Genomic DNA, 20,676 nt, shown 5'->3' on the forward strand with positions numbered 1-20,676 from the left:
GCAGCTGCTTTTAATAAAAGTTTAAAAACATCTTTATTATGAAACAAAAGGCCACTTCTTCAGATCAACAATTTGTGTACAAATATCAGAAAGCTAAAGAAACCCACAAAAATACAGTACATAAATAATCATGTTGGCAAGCCAAATATCATTGGATTCAGTGCTATGCATCTAATTCATTCATTCCCTGATTGCACTGAACTCTTGCGGTGTATTTCAGAGTGACTGTGCCAGTTCTGTAACGACCAATTCGTACGTATTTTACGAGGTGGCTAATTCGTACGACCTCACTCGTACGATTTGTCTAGATCCCAGTGACGGGTAGGTTTAGGGGCGGGGTTAGGTGTAGGTCATTCGTACAAATTCATACGAATTGTGCAACTCGTAAAATACGTACGATTTAGCACAAATCGTATGAATTTGCACGAGTGAGGTCGTACGAATTAGCCACCTTGTAAAATATGTACCAATTGCCGTGAGATCGGGCTGGAGGAACCATTAAAGCAAAAGTTCACCCAAAAATCAAAATTTTGCTGAAAGTTTACTCACCCTCAGGCCATCCAAGATTAGAATGAGTTTGTTTCTTCATCAGATTTGGAGAAATGTAGCATTCCATCACTTGCTCACCAATGGATCCTCTGCAGTGAATGGGTGCCGTCAGAATGAGAGTCCAAACTGCTGATAAAAGCATCACCATAATCCATAAGTAATCCACACCACTCCAGTCCATCAGTTAATGTCTTGAGAAGAGAAAAGCTGTTTGTAAGAAAATAAATCCATCAAGATATTTTAGTCCATAATCCATAATAACATTTCCTTCAGTTAAAAAGTCCATCCCCAAAACATTCTCACTCCCAACGCTTGGTCAGGACCCCTTGGCGTCGTCGCTCAGGCTCCTCCATTGCTTTCAGTTGTTTGCCTTGTGCGTCAGATCAAGACTCATTTTATGGTGTGCATGCATTAGTAAAAATAGGAATCATTTTATATAAATGTATATTTTCAGATATTCTGGAGCACCTAACCCCACCAACTTCTGAACAATTTAAAACAGTAACAGGCAAATAAACGTACAGTCACATGTATTTATTGCAAAAACTGGCCATAGAAAAGCAGTATAAAAGTATTACAAACAAGTCGTGTTGCATTCCAAGTCTTCTGAAGCCATGCGATATCTTTATGCGAAGAACAGAGTAAATCATAAGGTTTTAATCGCTGAAAAAGATCTTATTCAAAAAGATACTCCCGAACGTTAGCATGACACACAAGAGCCAATGGCATTTCACAACCAAAGGCAACTTTTGAATTTGTGCACTGACTGCACACACGGGATCTGAGCTTTACGGCGGATGGGATGGTGATCGCGACTGTTCCTCTCACAAATCAATCGTTTTGCCTCGGAATACATTGTGACTGCAGTTGTATCTGCCTGTTATATCCTGTTTTATATTGACAAATGGTAAGGGGTAGGGGTTAGGCTAAGTGCTCAAAAAGATGTAAATAAAATTGTTGTTTACACTGAAAAATCACAACCAAACATATATATGCGATAATGGCAAATTTATTATCCTATATATAATTTAATCATGATAAAATTCCCAATGCCTTTCGTATCTGCATACTGACGCCAAAAGTTTCTTATTTAAAGCAACGGAGCAGCTTGAGCGTCAAAAAGCGATGCTACAGTGTCCTGACCGAGCGTCAATATGTGACGAGTTGGGAGAGAGAATGTGTTGCCATCCCGTTGTCCTGTCACATCAAAATCCACCAACATATTTGTTTAGAGCTGTTTTGGCTTGTAAACGGTGCTTGATCTGTGCAGATTTCTCTCCTGATTCAGGCGAGATGACTTTTTCCACTGGAGGAAGCAGTTGTTATGAACAGAGGACTTGTATTTTAGACAGAAACAAGGGTTTGAAGTTAAAACGTCTTTATGGATTTGTTTCTTAAAAAACACGCAACTTTTCGCTTCACAAGATGTTAATTGATGGACTGGAGTGGTGTGGATTATTGTGATGTTTTTATCAGCTGTTTGGACTCTCATTCTGACGGCACCCATTCACTGCAGAGGATCCATTGGTGAGCGAGTGATGCAATGCTACATTTCTCCAAATCTGATGAAGAAACAAACTCCTCTACATCTGGGATGGCCTGAGGATGAGTACGCCTTCAGCAAATGCTTATTTTAGGTGAACTATTCTTTTAATATTCAATACGCATCAAAGTGACTTGTGTACAAAATGTTTGTTTTAAATGTGATCTGTTCATTATAAAGAGAATATGAGCATGTGGTCCTCACTTTCTTCCTCATGAACTGCACAACTAAAGTGGGGGGTGGGGAAGCAAAACAGGATCTTTCTCACTAAATGTGTAAGAAAATGAAACCTTCACAGGTTTGATGATTAGTTTTCCTAAGAGAAAATTTCACAGTAGGCATCACACTTTAATCTAAATAAAACTGAAGGAAATAGTTTAAAGTCCAACAAAAGACACATACACATAATTGTGAATCTCATGAAAACATATCTGGGTCATTTTCACACCAAAAATAAAAGAACCATTACAACTTTTTTTGCATTGTGACATTATTTTCAAGGCAATCAAGGTGATTTACGCCATAATGCAATAAAAAATAATAATTTTACTGTAATACAGTAAATAAAAACAAAGGGATAGTACAACATATACTTCCACATTAACTAAACAATTTATTTACTTTTTTCCACTTTGTAGCATTACAGAAATGAAAATCGTATAGATGCGCAATAATGTCGCAATGCAAAAATATGTAAAAATCACCCTCATATTCTTCATGCAAAACACTCCCTTATTTAATAATCATTTCAGGGTAAATATAATGCTAGCATTTCTGAACAGTTTTCGTGAGACTCACTCATTTGTGTCCCTCTAATGCCCTGGAAAAACCTTGAGTGTGCTGGGGACGGACGAGACCCCGATCAGTGCAGCATTTTGCAGTGGCACCAGGAAATTCAGATACAGTAAATGAGGGAAGGAGGAGCAGCACCTCCCCGAGACAAGGCAACATCACTGTCATTGTGCATAAGTGAACATACAGTAGCAGCCAGACGTCTTCAGTGTCACCAAATCCCTCACGAAACAACTAGAGCTGCTGCATCAGCCTGGAACAGGGCCATGTGTCGGTGTTATTGCAGTTCTTTCATTCAACAATTCAACGAGAATCCATGACAGCAGAGAGGCAAATCTCACAAAACATGTCAGGAACATAATTAATCTCAAATTTAAAATAAATAAAAAATTAAGAGGTTTTAAGCTGCAAAAAGAAAATTAAGTCTGGTTTTAGGATTTATTTTTTGCATCGTGACATGATTTTCATTTTCAAAAAAAAAAAATAATAAAGCATTATAAAACAAAAAAATGGTATTTGTTGTGTTCCCTTTAAATTTATGCTGATTTAAATACAGTAAAAAAATCTAATATTTTTTTACAGTAACTACAAAAAAGAACATTATAAAAATGAATGTCTAAAAATTTAAATAAAAAATGTTTTTGCTTAGATTATCTGTCCTTGCTTGTATGTTGTTTGTGGTGATTTATTTCTGTTTTGAAAAACTGAATGAAAAAAAAAGAAAAATATATTTTTAAAAAGTAAAATAAAAAACAAAACAAAATTAAATGAAAAAAAAAAAGTTGATCAATTTCAATTATCTTACTGTCCTAAGAAACATGGCTAATTAAAAAAAAAAAAGTAGTAAAAAATAAAATAAAATAAGTATTTTATATATTCACAATGCAAAAAATATTAATGGTGCTAAGAAACATCCCTTTTTTTTCCTTTTAATTTTGGGGTGAAATATGGCCTGGACATTTTTTTGCGAGATTCGCCCAGTGGTGCATAAATGTGCTCTTTCAGTTCAAGACAACGATCTTAACTTGCAAACCTGTGATTCTGGGATTGAAATCAGCTGTTGTAAACAGTTGGACAAAATACAATCAAGTGAAAAAGAAAAAAAAAAAACGCACACCGACCCTGTCGCGATGCACCTTTACCGTATGGATTTCTCTGATGATGATAATAACAATAATAATAATAAGGCAACTGGAGCTAGACATCATAGAGAGCTTCCACTACATTTCTCCTTCCTCATCCTCTTCCTCTTTCTCCAGCAGCTGCATCTTGAGCCAGCCTTCGGCGGAGTGGCCGTGCTTCTTCTGGTGGCGTTTGTAATTGTCCCAGTGGCCCGTGGTGTAGCCGCACTCCTGGCACTTAAAGGGCTTCTCGCCGGTGTGCCGCAGCATGTGGCGCTTCAGGTTCATACTCTGGTTGCAGCTGTAACTACACACACTGCACTGGAACGGCTTGGCGCCCGAGTGGATGCGCTCGTGCCGCTTGAGATTGGCCAGGTTACCGCAAGCGTAGTCGCACACGCAGCATTTGTATGGCTTCTCGCCCGTGTGCACGCGGTGGTGCCGCTTGAGGTTGTCGAAGTGGGCGGAAGCGTAATTGCACTGCGGGCACTTGTAGGGCTTTTCGCCGCTGTGAGTCTTCATGTGGCGGGCGAGGTGGTTGGGGTACTGAGTGACGAACGGACATGATGTGCACGAGTACAGCTTGTCACCTTTCTCCGGGCTGCTCGGGGAGCTTTTGGACAACATGTCTAGTGTGCATCTGCTGCAGATCTGCGCCGTGGCACCCTCCTCGTCCTCCAGCACCGCTCCGCACACGCGGCACGTGAAGGGGAATAGCAGCTCGGGCAGAGGGTCCGACTCTTTGGCCAAACCCTCAGCGTGCAGCAGGGCTGGAGGATGGCAGTCTGTTCGTAGGGTGTCGTAGCTTTGGAGGAAGTCGGGGTCGCTGCTGATGTGCAGAGTCAGGTCAGACTCCACAGACTCTGAAAAACAAAGGAACAGAAACAAGCTTCCTCTTTACAGCGAATCCAGTTTTAGGAAGCCAAGAGTTTCTACTTCCCTTTTCTTCACGCTTCACTTCCTCTCTTGGTTTGCATCAAGTGCTTAAAGTGCAAAGTATGGTACGCAAACATAATATAAATGGAAAAATGTTCCTGTGGCTCAGTGGTAGAGCACAAACGTAGTGGGTTCAATTCCCAGGGAACACACATACTGATAAAAAATGTATAGCCTGAATGCACTGTAAGTCGCTTTGGATAAAAGCGTCTGCTAAATCCATACATTTAATTTAATTTAAATATGCAACAGCAAAAAAAAGTGCTTTGTTCAGATTAGTAGAAATGTTTCCTCACAATCTGTATCTGTTTAGTGCTAATTATTAAAATAATCAAAGTCAAATAAAAGAACTCAGCTGTGAAATGGCATACTCAACTTTACTTCTGTAATATGACACATTTGTGAGTGAGAAAACAAATTCAAAGAGAAAATAAAATTAGGTCTGTACTTTTTATCCTTCAGGATTTGACTGGATCATGAAAAAAAAAATCTAATGCTTTTTTCATTATTCTTTTTTGATTTTATTTCTATAAATAGTATTTTGGCATGTATGCTTTTACTATGATAAGACATTAGAAGCAGTGAAAGGAAGTGACAGGAGAGATGAGAAGGGAACACCATCAGGAAAGGACCACAAGCCGGGACTAAAATTCAAATTCGGGGGAAAATTTTGAAAAATGTCGACAGTTCAACTTTTGACAAATTTGTGATTGCAATTTAAAAAATGATATTAAAAAAAGCTCCAGTTTTGTCATGCACATTTGTAGGACTGCAAAATTCGACCAAAAAATGTGTTGTTATATATTGATATACTATAATAATAATATTGTAATATATAATAAATATAAATAATACGTTGTAATATATTATTAGTATTAAATAAATAAAATAAGAAATATTTATATTATAATATCTTGCTTTAGAAAATCTAGTATTTAAGAAAAATAAAATAATAATATTGTACAATACTAATATTTATAGTTACATTTTATGTCTTAATTTCCTATAATGTGCAAATGAATGCTTCAATACACAGTGCATATATTTATTTAATTAAATCGTCCATATCGAAACCTTATTTTTATTCTCTGTCATTATGCATGCATGCATGCCGGTTATAGGTTAACATTAACCATATTATTGAATCTGATTAAAGATCACAAAACAAAAATGTTCTTCTTTAGAACAACATGCTCTAGAGCCGCACGATTTGGGGGGGGGGATCTGACTACGATTTAAAATGTGAATCCATTAAAGGCACAATATGTAATTTTCGCCACATGGAGGTCCGTGTCACTAGTTAAAATTGCTTATTTCTCTGGATTTAAACATTCTTCAAAACATTTGGGATAATGTAAGTACACAAGTCAGCAAAATATATAACACTGTTCTAGTGGTTTTTGGATATTTTAATAAAAAAATCTTACATTGTGACTTTAAATAAAAAAATGTGGACAATATATATATATATATATATATATATATATACACACACACACAGTACAGTTTAACAATTACCTTCCGTTAAGGCTGTTGATTTGTCCTCCTTGTGGCTCATCATGTGTTTATTTAAGGAGTGGCTGTTGTTGGCTCTGAAGTCACACTGGCTGCAGTTGAGGTCTTTCTCCTGCATGTGCATGCGCTGGTGCCTCTTCAGGTTTCCCAGAGAGTTGCACGCGAATGTGCAGAACTCGCATTTGTACGGCTTCTCGCCCGTGTGCGTGCGCACATGCCGCTGCAGATTCACCAGCTGGGCGGAGGCGTAGGCGCACTGCTGGCACTGGTATGGCTTCTCGCCATTGTGTGTTTTCATGTGCCGCTTCAAGTGGTTGGAGTAACGTGAGCTGAAGCTGCACAGTTTGCAGGAGTACGTTTTACCAGAGCTTCCGTCAGATGTGGATCTGCCTCGGTTCACCTTCCCTTGCGCGGTGTCGGTGGGATGGGCCTCCTCTAGCGGACGGTCCTGCCGGTCTGCGTCTCCACCCTCGGCGCCACACTGGAGGCAGTAGAGGCCGGCGAGGTCCAGCGCGCCGTTCAGGGGGTCGCCCAGCAGCTGGCCGCACTGCCTGCAGGAGAGGTACGGGGCAAACGTGGTGTCGGGGCCCATCTCCTCCCGCTCGCTCTCTGTGTCTCGTGGGTCCTCGAAGTCGCTCTCCATGCTGAGACGGTTGTAGCTGGAACAGTCCTCATCACTGAAGCCGTACACCGGCATTCCCATGTCAGCCGTGACGGAGTCTATCGGGAGATCACAACATGCTCTGTTATGCAGCACTTAAAACCATTTTCTTTACATAGGAAGTTGAGGCAAAACATATCAAAGATGAAAAAACGAATTAGGGTCATCAAAATTTCTAGTCTGTTCTCCCAGAAGAGAACTGCTGTAAATGCTAAATGTTAGTTTTGTCAACTAGCAGTACACTTATATAGATGACCTGACATGACTAAAAGACAAAAACCTAATTTTTTTATTTAATGTGGTTTTCATTTATCACAAAAACACTGTAAAGCAAGGCCTTAAGTTGGTTTTTGGGTCTGTGGCAACAGCAATAGAAAGGTTTAATAAATAAAATCAACAACAATAATAATAGTTGTTGTTATTATTATTGAAAATATTATATAATATTATATAACAACAACAATAATGGTATTAGTATAATTATTATTATTATCATTATTGATATAATATTATATATTACTTTTACTATCATTATTATTAATAATAATTATTATTATTTGTATTGTCATTGCTAATAATAATACTAAAATAATAATAATGTTATAACTAGCTATTACTATTATTATGATTATTATCACTAGTGATACAATATTATAAAATATTTATTATATTAATATTATTAGTAATAATAAAAATCATTATTATTAATAATAATAATTCATTATTATTTGCATTGGCATTGGTAATAATAACAATAATGTTATAACTAGTTATTACTATTATTATCACTAGTGATACAATATTATAAAATATTTATTATATTAATATTATTAATAATAACTTATTACTGTCATTATATCATAATTATTATTTATATAAAACAAGGCTTTAAAAAAGTTTAATAAAGGAAAGTGTTTTTGTATTAGCTATTTTACAACAGATTATTTTAGTATTATAGTATTATATTAATTATATAACCATCCTTATTATTATAATCATTCTTAATAATAATTATTATTATTAAGAATAATGATAATATTAAGAATAATGATTATTATTATTATTACTACTATAAAACAAGGCTTTCACTAAGTTTAATTAGTAAAGTGTTTTTTATAACAGTTATTCTACAACAGCTTAGAAAGTGTTTCATCCCATATTTACATTATCTATCCATTTAATAACTAGCATTAATATTATTTTTACATTTAGACTTGTTCATTTGGCAAATGCTTGGCTGAAGTATGGAACAGTATAGCAAAATAATTGTAAGCTGGCTTAAAGCAATCTCATATTCCATATCACTGACCCGAGTCCCTCTCAAAACCCACGATCCTGTAGTCATTTTCTCCGAAGCCCAGCTCCTGTCCGAGGAGGAAGTCACTCTCCAGGACCAGGTTTTCCTGACTGCCGACTGCTGCCCCATCTTCAGCTCCCACTGCAAACAAACAACATCACTATAATAATAATATCATTTAAAATAATTGTAACAATATCATTAATTTTATTATAAAACAAGTGGCTCATACTATTTTAGAGCATATTAAAACTATTAATCCATCCATTTAACAACATAATTTTCATATTTAGATATTTTGCTTGGCTGAAGTATGGAAGGTTTTAGTGGATTTAGTAAACTTTCTGAGTGCATGTTGAGTAAATGTAGTGTAAAATGTTCATTTAATCATATTGTACATCATATAGCAGCAATATATCGGCCTCTTTGTTCTACTGATATCGCCATAGGTAACTGAAAACTATATCTTAACATTATCTGATCATACAAATGAATTGTATGGATATTACACATTCTAGAAGAAGCCTTAGATGTAGCTTATCTGTATATGATTCTCAGTCAGTCATATCCACTAAATGGGTATGAGAGACTCATACAGTGATAAGACTGACGGTTATCAGCACTGGAGCTCTGGAATGAGGGAAAAAATATGCTAGGAATAAATGAAGGAGGAAGGAACAGTGGAGAGATGGCAGATAAACGGAGGCAGTCGGGTCAGAGATGGGTCCCGCGGCAGGAACAGGGGTCTGTCCTGAGGAAACGCAGTGAGGAAAAAATGACGACAGAAGAGGGGAAAACCGATATGTGTTCACTGAGATAGAGCTGATTCTTAAAGACACGTAGCTCAACATTAAACAAGGGCTTTGGAAACTCAAACTATTTCCTTTAGATCTAATATAAAAGCTCTAGAGCAGGAGTGTCAAACTCAATTCCTGGAGGGCCGGAGCCTTCCAGAGTTTAGATTAAACACACCTGATCCAACTAATCAAGTCCTTCGGGCTTATTTGTAAACTTCATGGTATGTGTGTTGGAGCAGGGTTGGAATAAAACTCTGCAGGGCTCCGGCCCTCCAGGAACTGAGTTTGACACCCCTGCTCTAGAGGAACTAAAAAGAGCTGTTTTCAATCTAAAGGAACAGTTAGACTTGTGTTTATTCAACAAAAACCACATGATCTACAATATTAATTTTGACAGAAATGGACACAGACATTATTTCAACAATGAAGTGCCGCAAAAATCTATTTAATGGAGTGAAAATACAGTGGGGGAAAAAATTGAATCAGTAAAGAAAAAAAAAACCCACGGAAACCAACACTGTAAAAAAAAAATCCGTAAAATTTACCGTAAAAAAATACGGTAGCAACGTTTGAGGTTTTATGGTTTTAACTTAAATTTACAGTTAAATACCGTAATTTCATTAACTGATATAATGTTAATATACCAACCTACTGAAGTACTGAAATCTGTTTTGTAGCTTTGTAATACACTGATAACCTCCAAATGCAGGAGGTGATGAGAAAGTCACATGATGAACCAGAGCCCATCACAAGCAGCTTTTAAATAATAACATATATAGAAGGTGCACAGTGTCATTCACACAAACACTAAACACCATCACGGTAACACACATGAAACTGAAATAATGCAATAAACATTCATTTAACAACATTAGGTGTAACACACAACCCTAATATACAAAATGATAAGAAAACTGTAAAATTAATGTCCAATACATGTAATGTCCAATACAGTTTTTTACCGTATATAGTAGGGGGATTTACCGTTAACCATTTAACAGGTTTTTACTGTAGCGTTTTTACAGTCTTTTACCGTTAAATTCACAGTCATTTTTTTACAGTGAAGGACATGTGACTTAACAACAAAATATATCCACTATAAAAGAGAGAGATACACACAGACAGAAAGTCAATTATTTGTTATACATTTTTTATAAATTATTTATTATTATTATTATTATATTATTAATTATTTAGACATAAGTAGTTAAAGACATCTAATGTACAGAGGGACCACATTTTTTTTAATTAATATTAAAAATAGTCTTTATTATTATTGTTTTTATTATTAGTAGTAGTAATAATAATAATGCTTTCAACTATTTAAAATTGGACTAATGACTAATGTCATAATTGGCCATGTAAATAATATTGTCTCAAATATGTATATATCTATGTATATTCGTGTGTGTGTATGTCGTATATATATATAATATGTTATTAGTACAAAATCATATATATTATTTAAAACATTAGCTATTGTTAATATAATGCTTTTGACTATTCATAACTGAAATAAAGATTAGTCATAATCAGTCATGTGAATAGTCTCAAAATGACTACTCCCTGAAATATATCGATATTTACATCAGACACTGATATTTGGCCATTTTCTTAACACTTATTTCAACAGTGAAATTATGAAACACATGAAGAGCAGGAGTTTTATTGCAACAAAGCAGAAGACACTGTCAAATCCAGTACAACTACAGAGATAGAAATCAGGAGATCTGCAAAACCTACATTTGACAGGCTCTGGAGTGGACAGTTCCCTAAATATGAAATATACGCTGCTGATTTTCACCAGTAGAAGATGAAGCTGGTGAACTAAATAATTAATATTAAAAATAGTCTTTATTATTATTGTTTTTATTATTAGTAGTAGTAATAATAATAATGCTTTCAACTATTTAAAATTGGACTAATGACTAATGTCATAATTGGCCATGTAAATAATATTGTCTCAAATATGTATATATCTATGTATATTCGTGTGTGTGTATGTCGTATATATATATAATATGTTATTAGTACAAAATCATATATATTATTTAAAACATTAGCTATTGTTAATATAATGCTTTTGACTATTCATAACTGAAATAAAGATTAGTCATAATCAGTCATGTGAATAGTCTCAAAATGACTACTCCCTGAAATATATCGATATTTACATCAGACACTGATATTTGGCCATTTTCTTAACACTTATTTCAACAGTGAAATTATGAAACACATGAAGAGCAGGAGTTTTATTGCAACATAAAGCAGAAGACACTGTCAAATCCAGTACAACTACAGAGATAGAAATCAGGAGATCTGCTAAACCTACATTTGACAGGCTCTGGAGTGGACAGTTCCCTAAATATGAAATATACGCTGCTGATTTTCACCAGTAGAAGATGAAGCTGGTGAACTAAAATAGCCAGAAATGTCTGAATGAGCTCATCAAATAACTAGAGGCAGACTGAATGTGGGCATCAACATGCCATTTCTACGCTCTTATTAATAACCATCAACAGAAGTAAACACAGTCAAACTGAACTGAATTGAAGTGAATTCAGGTGAGATAGAAATCCAGACTTACATTTGACAGGCTGTGGGTTCGACTGTTTTCTTCTAGGCATTTTTCTGAATGCGTCTGTTTATAATCAGCAGTTCCCTGTTGAGCTGATCTTCATCACCACCACCATCTTCCTCTTCCTCATTTTCCTCTTCCTCTCCCGAACAAAGAGTTCCTCAAATCACTCATAAACCCCGAACTAAACACGTTTAATACTGTGTATCTCCAAAAATCATAACCAAACAGCTGAAATTGCACTGTTATGATTTCAGTTAGCGTGAGCTAATATTAAACTGCATACATAATTCATAGACAAAACTGCAGAAACGCTGTCATATACGATTATACGAAGTTGCGACACTGGCGTCTCGAGTCTGTTATTAATCCACATCAATGAAAAAAGTAAGATATGTTGGATATAATTTGTGTTATCAGTCGAAGGCTAACTAGCACGACTAGCTAGCCCAAAAAGAGAAGATGCAATAAAAGTCCAGTGTTTATAACCTCCGGACAGCCAGCAGCGGGAATATCAGCGTCTCTCCATGAAGAATTATTCGTCCATGTGGATTTGTATCCCTGTAAAGTGTCTCCATGTGTTGAAGAAGTGAAAGTGTGCAAGCTTCATTGCTGCTGGAGTTGTTGTGATGGGAATGTGCAGCACAGGAAGTGATTGAAAGAGTTCAGCGTGAAACCGGTTAAACGGTTAAACGACACCTACTGGACAGTCCGAGTACAGCAGCGCTCTAATCTATCTATCTATCATAATTTATTAAACACTTAAAACGTCAAAAAAGCCTTTACAGATTATATGTATTTATATTAGTGCTGTCAAACAATTAAATGCGATTAATCGCATTCAAAATAAAAGTTGTTTACAGCATGTGTGTACTGTGTATATATATATAAATACACACACATGCATGTATAGATTTAAGAAAAATATGTTGTTTATATATTAAATATATTTATAAATAAGAATATGCATGTAAATACATACATGTGTATTTATATAGCCTATACATAATAAATGTACACAGTACATTCACATATATTATGTAAACAAAAACTTTTATTTGGGATGTGATTAATCGCGATTAATCATTTGACAGCACTAATTTATATCAGTTTTTTCAAGGTATAATATAATATTTCTGCCTCTCTAAAAGAATAAACAGACAAATTTAATTGTTTTCCATTTATTGAAAATTAGGATAAATTTTTTTTTAACTTGTATAATTTCTTAAACACTTAAGTTAAAAAATGTCATCATGGATTATATTAAATATTGTAGATTAGTCATACGTACATTAGATATATACACACAAAGATACATTTTTGATATAATTTCCTAAACACACACAAAAAAAAAAAATCATGGATTATATATTTTTAATCATACTTACGATGATATATATATATATATATAAAATGATTCTTCTGCCTCTCAATAAATGAATAAATAATAGGACAAACAAACAGACAGACAAAGCTCATGGTTTTTCATTTATTGGAAAGCAGGATTGAGAACAAGAATATTAACAAACGTCCCTTCTAAGTTTTGCAAGACAGTTTAGAAACTACATTATCTATTGCCCAAAACTACAGCTATGTTTAGCTAATTTACTATATATAACTTAATCAAAACTTCTCAGTTGGAGAACGAAGAACAAAAAAATAAAAAATATATATTTTTATATAAAATTGCTTTAAAAACATATTTTTTATTGTTAGAATTTTTGATATAATTTCCTAAACACAAAAAAAAAAAAAAAATCATGGATTATATATTTTTAATCATACTTACGATGAGATATATATATATATATATATATATATATAAAATATAAAATGATTCTTCTGCCTCTCAATAAATGAATAAATAAATAATAGGACAAACATATTAACTACTAATACTAAAAGCTAATAAATGCTGTAAGAAAATACATTTTTTATTGTTAGTTCATGCTAACTAATCTTAGCCAATGGAACCTTAAGTATTACTGCAATTTTTAAAGCAATTTTATATAAAAAATAGTTTCTGAACTATGCACATTACAATACCATAGTATGGTTTTACCAACTCCTTAAATTGACAAGCTCAAAACAGAAACTTTAACTAGTTTGACATAGAAATGCTCACACAAAACCATTTCTTATGAACACGCACACTCCTGCACTGGATCTGCTGTGAACCTCACTGTTGAACAGTCAACAATCAACTCTACATGGGTGTGAAACAATTAATAACGGTGTTAATACTTAATAAAAACAAAATAAGCCAATGATATACTGTTCACTGCGGTTAGAAGTTAATAATGCATATTTTAAGGCCACTTCTGTGGCTGATGATGAATTTGTCATAATTTACATGTATTAATGAGAAATGCCACATTTGGTACACTTATTAGTCCTCTTTCAATCACACACACACACAGCAGCCAGTGTTTTCACAATCATATTCGTAGCACCGATAGCGCCTTCCATGATTACAGTTGATGTATTAGTCAAAGAAGTACAGTATGTTCATTGTCCAGGGCATTGTTGTTTATTGGAGTATACTGTACTACTGAATGCCCGTATACTACCTTACAATTCCCGATGTGGCTGAGGGAGCCGAGAGGTTCACGTTACTATTGCCTTTAACGCTTGAATATCAGAAGAGCTGATATCCGCCGACAGGTCTGACAGAGCAGGATCCGTGATGATGCTGTGGTTAAACCTTGATGATGCTGACAGAGGATGATGTCCTTTGGAACTACAAAAGAGTAAAACTGCAATATAACAAAGAGTGAAAAATTTAAGGGGGTCTGAATACTTTCCGTACCCACTGTATATTAGTAAGCATTAACTAACAATGAAAAATTGCTCTAAAGAAATTCAGTAATACTTAAGGTTCCATTGGCTAAGATTAGTTTGCTACACTAGTTAACATGAACTAACAATAAAAAAATTTTTAAAGCAATTTTTGTTAACACTTTATTGTAAGGTTCCATTTATTAACATTTGTCAAGTACAGAAGTTAACATGCACGAACTAACTAAGAATGAAGAATACTTCAAAAGCATTTAATAATCTTAGTTAATGTTTACTAATATATTATCAAAATCAAAAGTTGTATTTGTTAGTTTAAAATCAAAAGTTTTATACGTTAATATTATTTAATGTACCCGAGCTAACGAGAATGAGCGAACAGCAAAGCATAATATTTTTATTAACATTCATTAATGTTAACAAAGATGAATAAATACTGTAACAAATTGTATGGTAAATGTTAGTTAATGCATTAACTAATGGGACATAATTGTAAAGCGTAACCAAATGAACATGAACTAACAATAAAAACATTTTTAAAGCAATTTTTGTTAACACTTTATTGTAAGGTTCCATTTATTAACATTTGTCAAGTACAGAAGTTAACATGCACGAACTAACTAAGAATGAAGAATACTTCAAAAGCATTTAATAATCTTAGTTAATGTTTACTAATATATTATCAAAATCAAAAGTTGTATTTGTTAGTTTAAAATCAAAAGTTTTATACGTTAATATTATTTAATGTACCCGAGCTAACGAGAATGAGCGAACAGCAAAGCATAATATTTTTATTAACTTTATTTACATTCATTAATGTTAACAAAGATGAATAAATACTGTAACAAATTGTATGGTAAATGTTAGTTAATGCATTAACTAATGGGACATAATTGTAAAGCGTAACCAAATTTTCTGTATATACAGAATACAGAACCTACTGCATTTTTAAAATCATGCAGTATACAATACTTTGTACTGCAATGTAATATGCAATATGCAGACATAAAGTACAGATGTTAGTAAATGCATTAACTATGGGACATAATTGTAAAGCGTAACCAAATTTTCTGTATATACAGAATACAGAACCTACTGCATTTTTAAAATCATGCAGTATACAATACTTTGTACTGCAATGTAATATGCAATATGCAGACATAAAGTACAGCCTGTTAACAAAGTAGCCATATATTCTGACAAAATCAAATATTTTAGATTGTGTATTCTGGAGAATGAGAATGTATATCATGGAATTATAGACTTGTGACCCTGGACCACAAAACCAGTCATAAGGTTCAATTTTTCGAAATTGAGATTTATACAGCAATGGAAAGCTTATTTATTCAGCTTTCATATGATGTATGGTTTGTTATGATAGGACAATATTTGGCCGAGATGCAACTATTTGAAAATCTGGAATCTGAGGGTGCAAAAAAAAATAAAATTAAAAATTAAAAAAAAAGGGAGAAAATTGCCTTTAAAGTTGTCCAAATGAAGTTCTTAGCAATGCATATTACTAATAAAAAATTAAGTTGATATTTATGGTAGGAAATTTACTAAATATCTTCATGAAACATGATCTTTACCCTAATGATTTTTGGCATAAAAAAAAGAAAAAAAAAAAAAAGAATTTCAACCCATACAGTTTTTTTTTTTGGCTACTGCTAAAAATATACCCCAGCGACTTAAGACTGTTTTTCTGCTCCAGGGTCACATTTAACCATACATTTCCAAAGTGACAAATCAACCAAAAGTAATATGAAGTGTGATTTTTAACATCTCTGTTGGACTTATTATTTGATCAGGCTACTAAGAGTGAAGACATTTACATAAATCTTAATTAAAATGCAACTATTTTATTTGATATATATATTTGCTGAATGCATAAAAAGCATGTTCACATGCTGATTAAAACCATATGTGATCAGTGGTGAAGGTCTCACCTTGCTGCCCAGCAGGCCTCCGTTCTGATACTCTGGAGTGCTCTGGCCGGACAGTGGCTTGCTCTTCTCTTTACTGTGGCTGTTGGAGTCGTTGTCTTTGATGATATCGTACTGCTTACAGAAGAGCACGATCACAGCTGCAGCGAGACAGAGATCAGCTTGATTACGGGATGCAGATCTGATAGGTTTAATTAAAACAACACATTATCATCCATCTAGACATTCCAATTGAGTTTGAAAGGAGAACGTTTTCTTAAACTCATCGTAAAATCAACAAGGTAGGCCTAGTGTTCTGCAACTTTAGGAAAATATTTCAATGATGCCAAAATGTATTGAATGCAGATCTGAGAAGTTTAAAAGAATGTTACAGCTCTGATAAACGGAAACTCCGCATTCAAAACCCTACTGCATCATATTTGTATTAAGGTCTCTAAATTATCAGCACGATCAAAACTTTGCTGAAAAACCGGTCCCCTGCATGCCTTCTGTCATCTGATTGATAGTTTATTCTTTTTTTAGCATGTATAATTGTAAAAACATCCTCCTTCCGATCATGGTTCACATGGCTTTTTGCGGTGTAAGGTTTACCTGATGATCCATACATATTTTAATCATACACATACATAGCTCCATATTCTCTGATGTGAGACTCGTATAACTCCTACTCAAAAAAACGTATATGCAAACTTATATATATATATATATATATATATACACACATGTATGTGTGACCCTGGAGCACAAAAGCAGTCTTAAGTTGCTGGGGTATATTTGTAGCAATAGCCAAGAATACATTGTATGGGTCAAAATTATCGATTTTTCTTTTATGCCAAAAATCATTAGGATATTACATAAAGATCATGTTCCATGAAGATTTGTAAACTTCCTACCATAAATATTAAAACTTAATTTTTTAGTAATATGCATTGCTAAGAACTTCATTTAGACAACTTTAAATGCGATTTTCTCAATATTTGGATTTTTTTTTTTTTTTTGCACCCTCAGATTCCAGATTTTCAAATAGTTGTATGTCGGCAACTTTGTCCTATTCTAACAAACCATACATCAATGGAAAGCTTATTTATTTAGCTTTCAAATGATGTATAAATCTTAATTTTGAAAAATTTACCCTTATGACTGGTTTTGTGGCCCAGGGTCACATATACTGTTTATTTTGCCTAAAGGTTCTATAAACCATTACATGAAAAAAAAAAAATAATAAATATATATATAATTTTTCCTGACTATTACTTTATATGTCAGGCTTTACAGGAGGAAGGACAAGTCAAAATTATTTCCTTTTTTTGTAGTCAATATCATGAATATCATTGCAACCAGAATATTTCTTGTTCATCATGATTATGTGTAACTAAATCCAACACAACACCCTTTACCTGCCCACATTAGCAGTACAGTCATAATGATCAGTATCTCTCCAGTCTGCAGGTGTCTGGAAAGGTCTAAACCCTCAACCGCAGGGTCATCTGATCAGGTAAACAAGACAACAACATGTTAGAGGATTGAAGAGAATTAATAAATGATGCTACTTATTAAAAACTCACGAAACAGATCATGGCTGTTAGCTTTGAGCTGCACAAAAACTTCCCATTTAATAGGATAATTAATAAAAACACTAATCATTGATTTACATTACACACTATAAGAACTTCATCTTAATTTTTGGCCATATAAATATCAGCAACTGAACCAAATTGCATATTTTTGCTGAGTTTGGGTTTTCTGAGCCACCAAAGTGTTTGATTTCATGAGCTTTCGGTGGTCGAATCTTTTAATTGACTTCTTAAAGTATGGAAGCCCGTTTAATTTTTTTAATTCCGTGGCAGAAATGGGCTTCCATGTTAAAGTGATATTTCACAATAAAAATGTGAAATGTACTTTATTAAATGAATGATACTGTACTAATGCTGTATATGATCCAATAAAAAAAAAAAAATAACCAACAGACATGTTTACCCTGATCCATCATGGTGGATTGAATATGTTCAGACTTTTTAAGTGTCCTGAAGTGAATCTTTTTGCTGGCCCGACTCTCTCCATAGAGTCCGACGGACTGGACCTGGATAATATAATCCGTGTCTTCATCCAGATCCCAAAGTATACAAGCACGACTGGTCGTGTTCACCTCACGAATGAAACGTTGCATCAACCCGTCCTGACGCTAAAACACACACACGTTCGTTTAAGTCCAAGCACATGAAGATTCATCAGAGGGTAAATTTATTGCTGATATTAAATGTCAGACTTCTGCTATTATAGGGTGACCATACGTGCCATTTTCCCAGGACGTGTCCTGGCCAGGATTTCTATATTGCCTGAAATATCTAGATTTTGGCTTTGTTTGCGTGTGCAGACCGATCGGTGTATGACATCAAAATACCATACAGACGGTTCCTTATGCTTTCAAAATGCTCTCTGTGAATTTTGATGTCATACACCAATCGGTCTGCACACGCAAACAAAGCCAAAACCTAGATATTTTAGGCAATATAGAAATCCTGGCCAAGACGCGTCCTGGGAAAATGGCACGTATGGTCACCCTATGCTATTATAATAACGCCCCAGGGCTGCATCTCATTGTAATAACTTTGACCTGCTGTGAGATGGCAAAGCCAATTACGGTCTCTCCCTCCGGAATATTCCAGGACACGGTGGCCGAATCTGCCCGCAGGTGAGTAACGGAGACATTGACAGGAGTAGCAGGGCGGTCTGTGAAGCACAAATCACCAGCAGGAATAATTTATTAGCACAACCCCCCCGATGCACTCAAACATATACAACTGAAATGAAGACTGAACTATTCAATGAAAAACTCAGGCTCCATAAACATCATGTTTGAAAAGATGAACGGTTGCATGCAAAAGAACGATGTTTGTGAGGTATTTTTATATGCTTTAGTTGTTTTTCGGTCTTCATTTCCCCAAGACATTCAAGGGCCAACCTGACTTCGGCTCAAACAACAACTACAATAATGCAGTTCATAAATATGCAACACTTCTGTATTTAGCCGATTCCCTCTGCTGGGATATTATGCAAATTAATTCTAATTTTAATTCTTTTAATGGGCTCATCGTGACTCAGTTGGTCAAAATTAGTGGTAAAAAAATCCACTGAAAATTTGACAGAAAAGGGCTTTTGGTTTTTAACCAACACAACAACATTCTTAATATAAAAATAATTATTTAAACGGTCTAGAGAGGACAAATAGAAATGCATTAAGGCACTTTTAACCATGCTTTTTTTATGAATCTGTTCAGTGAGAATTTAAAGACATTATAAACACAACAGTATGACCTTCTGCTACAATATAACTGTAAATCTGCTTTTAAATAATCTGTATTGTGAACACACTATAGAAATAAATATGACATGAGCTAACAATTACACAACATAGCAAAAAATCATATCAATATAAAAACCACACTCTGTGTGTGTGTGTATATATATATATATATACACATAGGTTGCAGAACAAGATTTGTATGTGCTATAATATATATATTTTTTAAACAAGTCATTTTACTGATATCCAATAATTTCATATACAGTGGATGTGAGAGTTTTTGCCCCCTTCCGGTTTTTTTTTTTTTTTTTAAATTGAAATCTAATAACTGGTTGTGCCACCCTTTGCTGTAACAACTGCAATCAAGCGTTTGCGATAACTGGCAATGAGGCTTTCACATGAATTTTGGCCCACTCTTCTTTGCAAAATTGTTTTCATTCAGCCACATTGGAGGGTTTTTGAGCATGAATGGACTGTTTAAGGTCATGCCACAGCATCTCAATCGGATTTAAGTCTGGACTTTGACTTGGCCACTCCAAAACCTTAATTATGTTTTTCTTGAGTCATTCAAAGGTGGACTTGCTGGTGTGTTTTGGATCATTGTCCTGCTGCATAAACCAAGTGTGCTTGAGCTTGAGATCACAAACCGACGGCCGGACATTCTCCTTCAGGATTTTCTGATAGAGAGCAGAATTCATGGTTCCATCACTTATGGCAAGTCGTCCAGGTCCTGAAGCTGCAAAGCAGCCCCAGACCATCACACTACCACCACCATGTTTGACTGTTGCTATGATGTTCTTTTTATGAAATGCTGTGTTGGTTTTACGCCAGATGTAACGGGACA

At 34.6% G+C, this 20,676-nt stretch overlaps 2 protein-coding genes across 2 annotated transcripts in view; both read right to left on the bottom strand.

Annotated features, from left to right (window-relative positions):
- Positions 1-3,852: 3,852 nt before the first annotated feature.
- On the bottom strand, positions 3,853-12,398 carry LOC107594077 (zinc finger protein 513-like). The gene is made up of 4 exons (XM_016284026.1): positions 11,799-12,398; positions 8,427-8,555; positions 6,460-7,176; positions 3,853-4,868 (listed from the first exon to the last, which is right to left on the bottom strand). The coding sequence occupies exons 1-4, from the start codon at positions 11,836-11,838 to the stop codon at positions 4,105-4,107; spliced, it is 1,650 nt and encodes a 549-aa protein (XP_016139512.1). The 5' UTR covers positions 11,839-12,398; the 3' UTR covers positions 3,853-4,104.
- A 1,419-nt stretch (positions 12,399-13,817) lies between these two features.
- The window catches only part of LOC107594141 (fibronectin type III domain-containing protein 4-like), a 10,626-nt gene continuing 3,767 nt past the window's right edge, over positions 13,818-20,676 (bottom strand). The window contains exons 2-6 of the mRNA XM_016284087.1: positions 19,143-19,258; positions 18,506-18,710; positions 17,926-18,015; positions 16,532-16,668; positions 13,818-14,529 (exon numbers count right to left, since the gene is read on the bottom strand). Of these exons, the coding sequence (XP_016139573.1) occupies positions 14,488-14,529; positions 16,532-16,668; positions 17,926-18,015; positions 18,506-18,710; positions 19,143-19,258 (590 nt within the window). The 3' untranslated portion in view covers positions 13,818-14,487. The remainder of the gene's footprint in view (positions 14,530-16,531; positions 16,669-17,925; positions 18,016-18,505; positions 18,711-19,142; positions 19,259-20,676) is intronic.

This window comes from Sinocyclocheilus grahami, unplaced genomic scaffold (genome assembly GCF_001515645.1).
Source record: "Sinocyclocheilus grahami isolate Dianchi unplaced genomic scaffold, SAMN03320097.WGS_v1.1 scaffold179.1, whole genome shotgun sequence".
In the NCBI taxonomy this organism is placed as follows: Eukaryota; Metazoa; Chordata; class Actinopteri; order Cypriniformes; family Cyprinidae; genus Sinocyclocheilus; species Sinocyclocheilus grahami.

Excerpts from the sequence above, each read along its gene's own strand:
- LOC107594077 (XM_016284026.1), bottom strand. The coding sequence starts at position 11,838 with ATGCCTAGAAGAAAACAGTCGAACCCACAGCCTGTCAAAT. Across the intron at positions 8,556-11,798 it reads GAACCCACAGCCTGTCAAAT|TGGGAGCTGAAGATGGGGCA; the intron begins GTAAGTCTGGAT and ends GTTTGTTTGCAG. Across the intron at positions 4,869-6,459 it reads ATCAACAGCCTTAACGGAAG|AGTCTGTGGAGTCTGACCTG; the intron begins GTAATTGTTAAA and ends TTTGTTTTTCAG.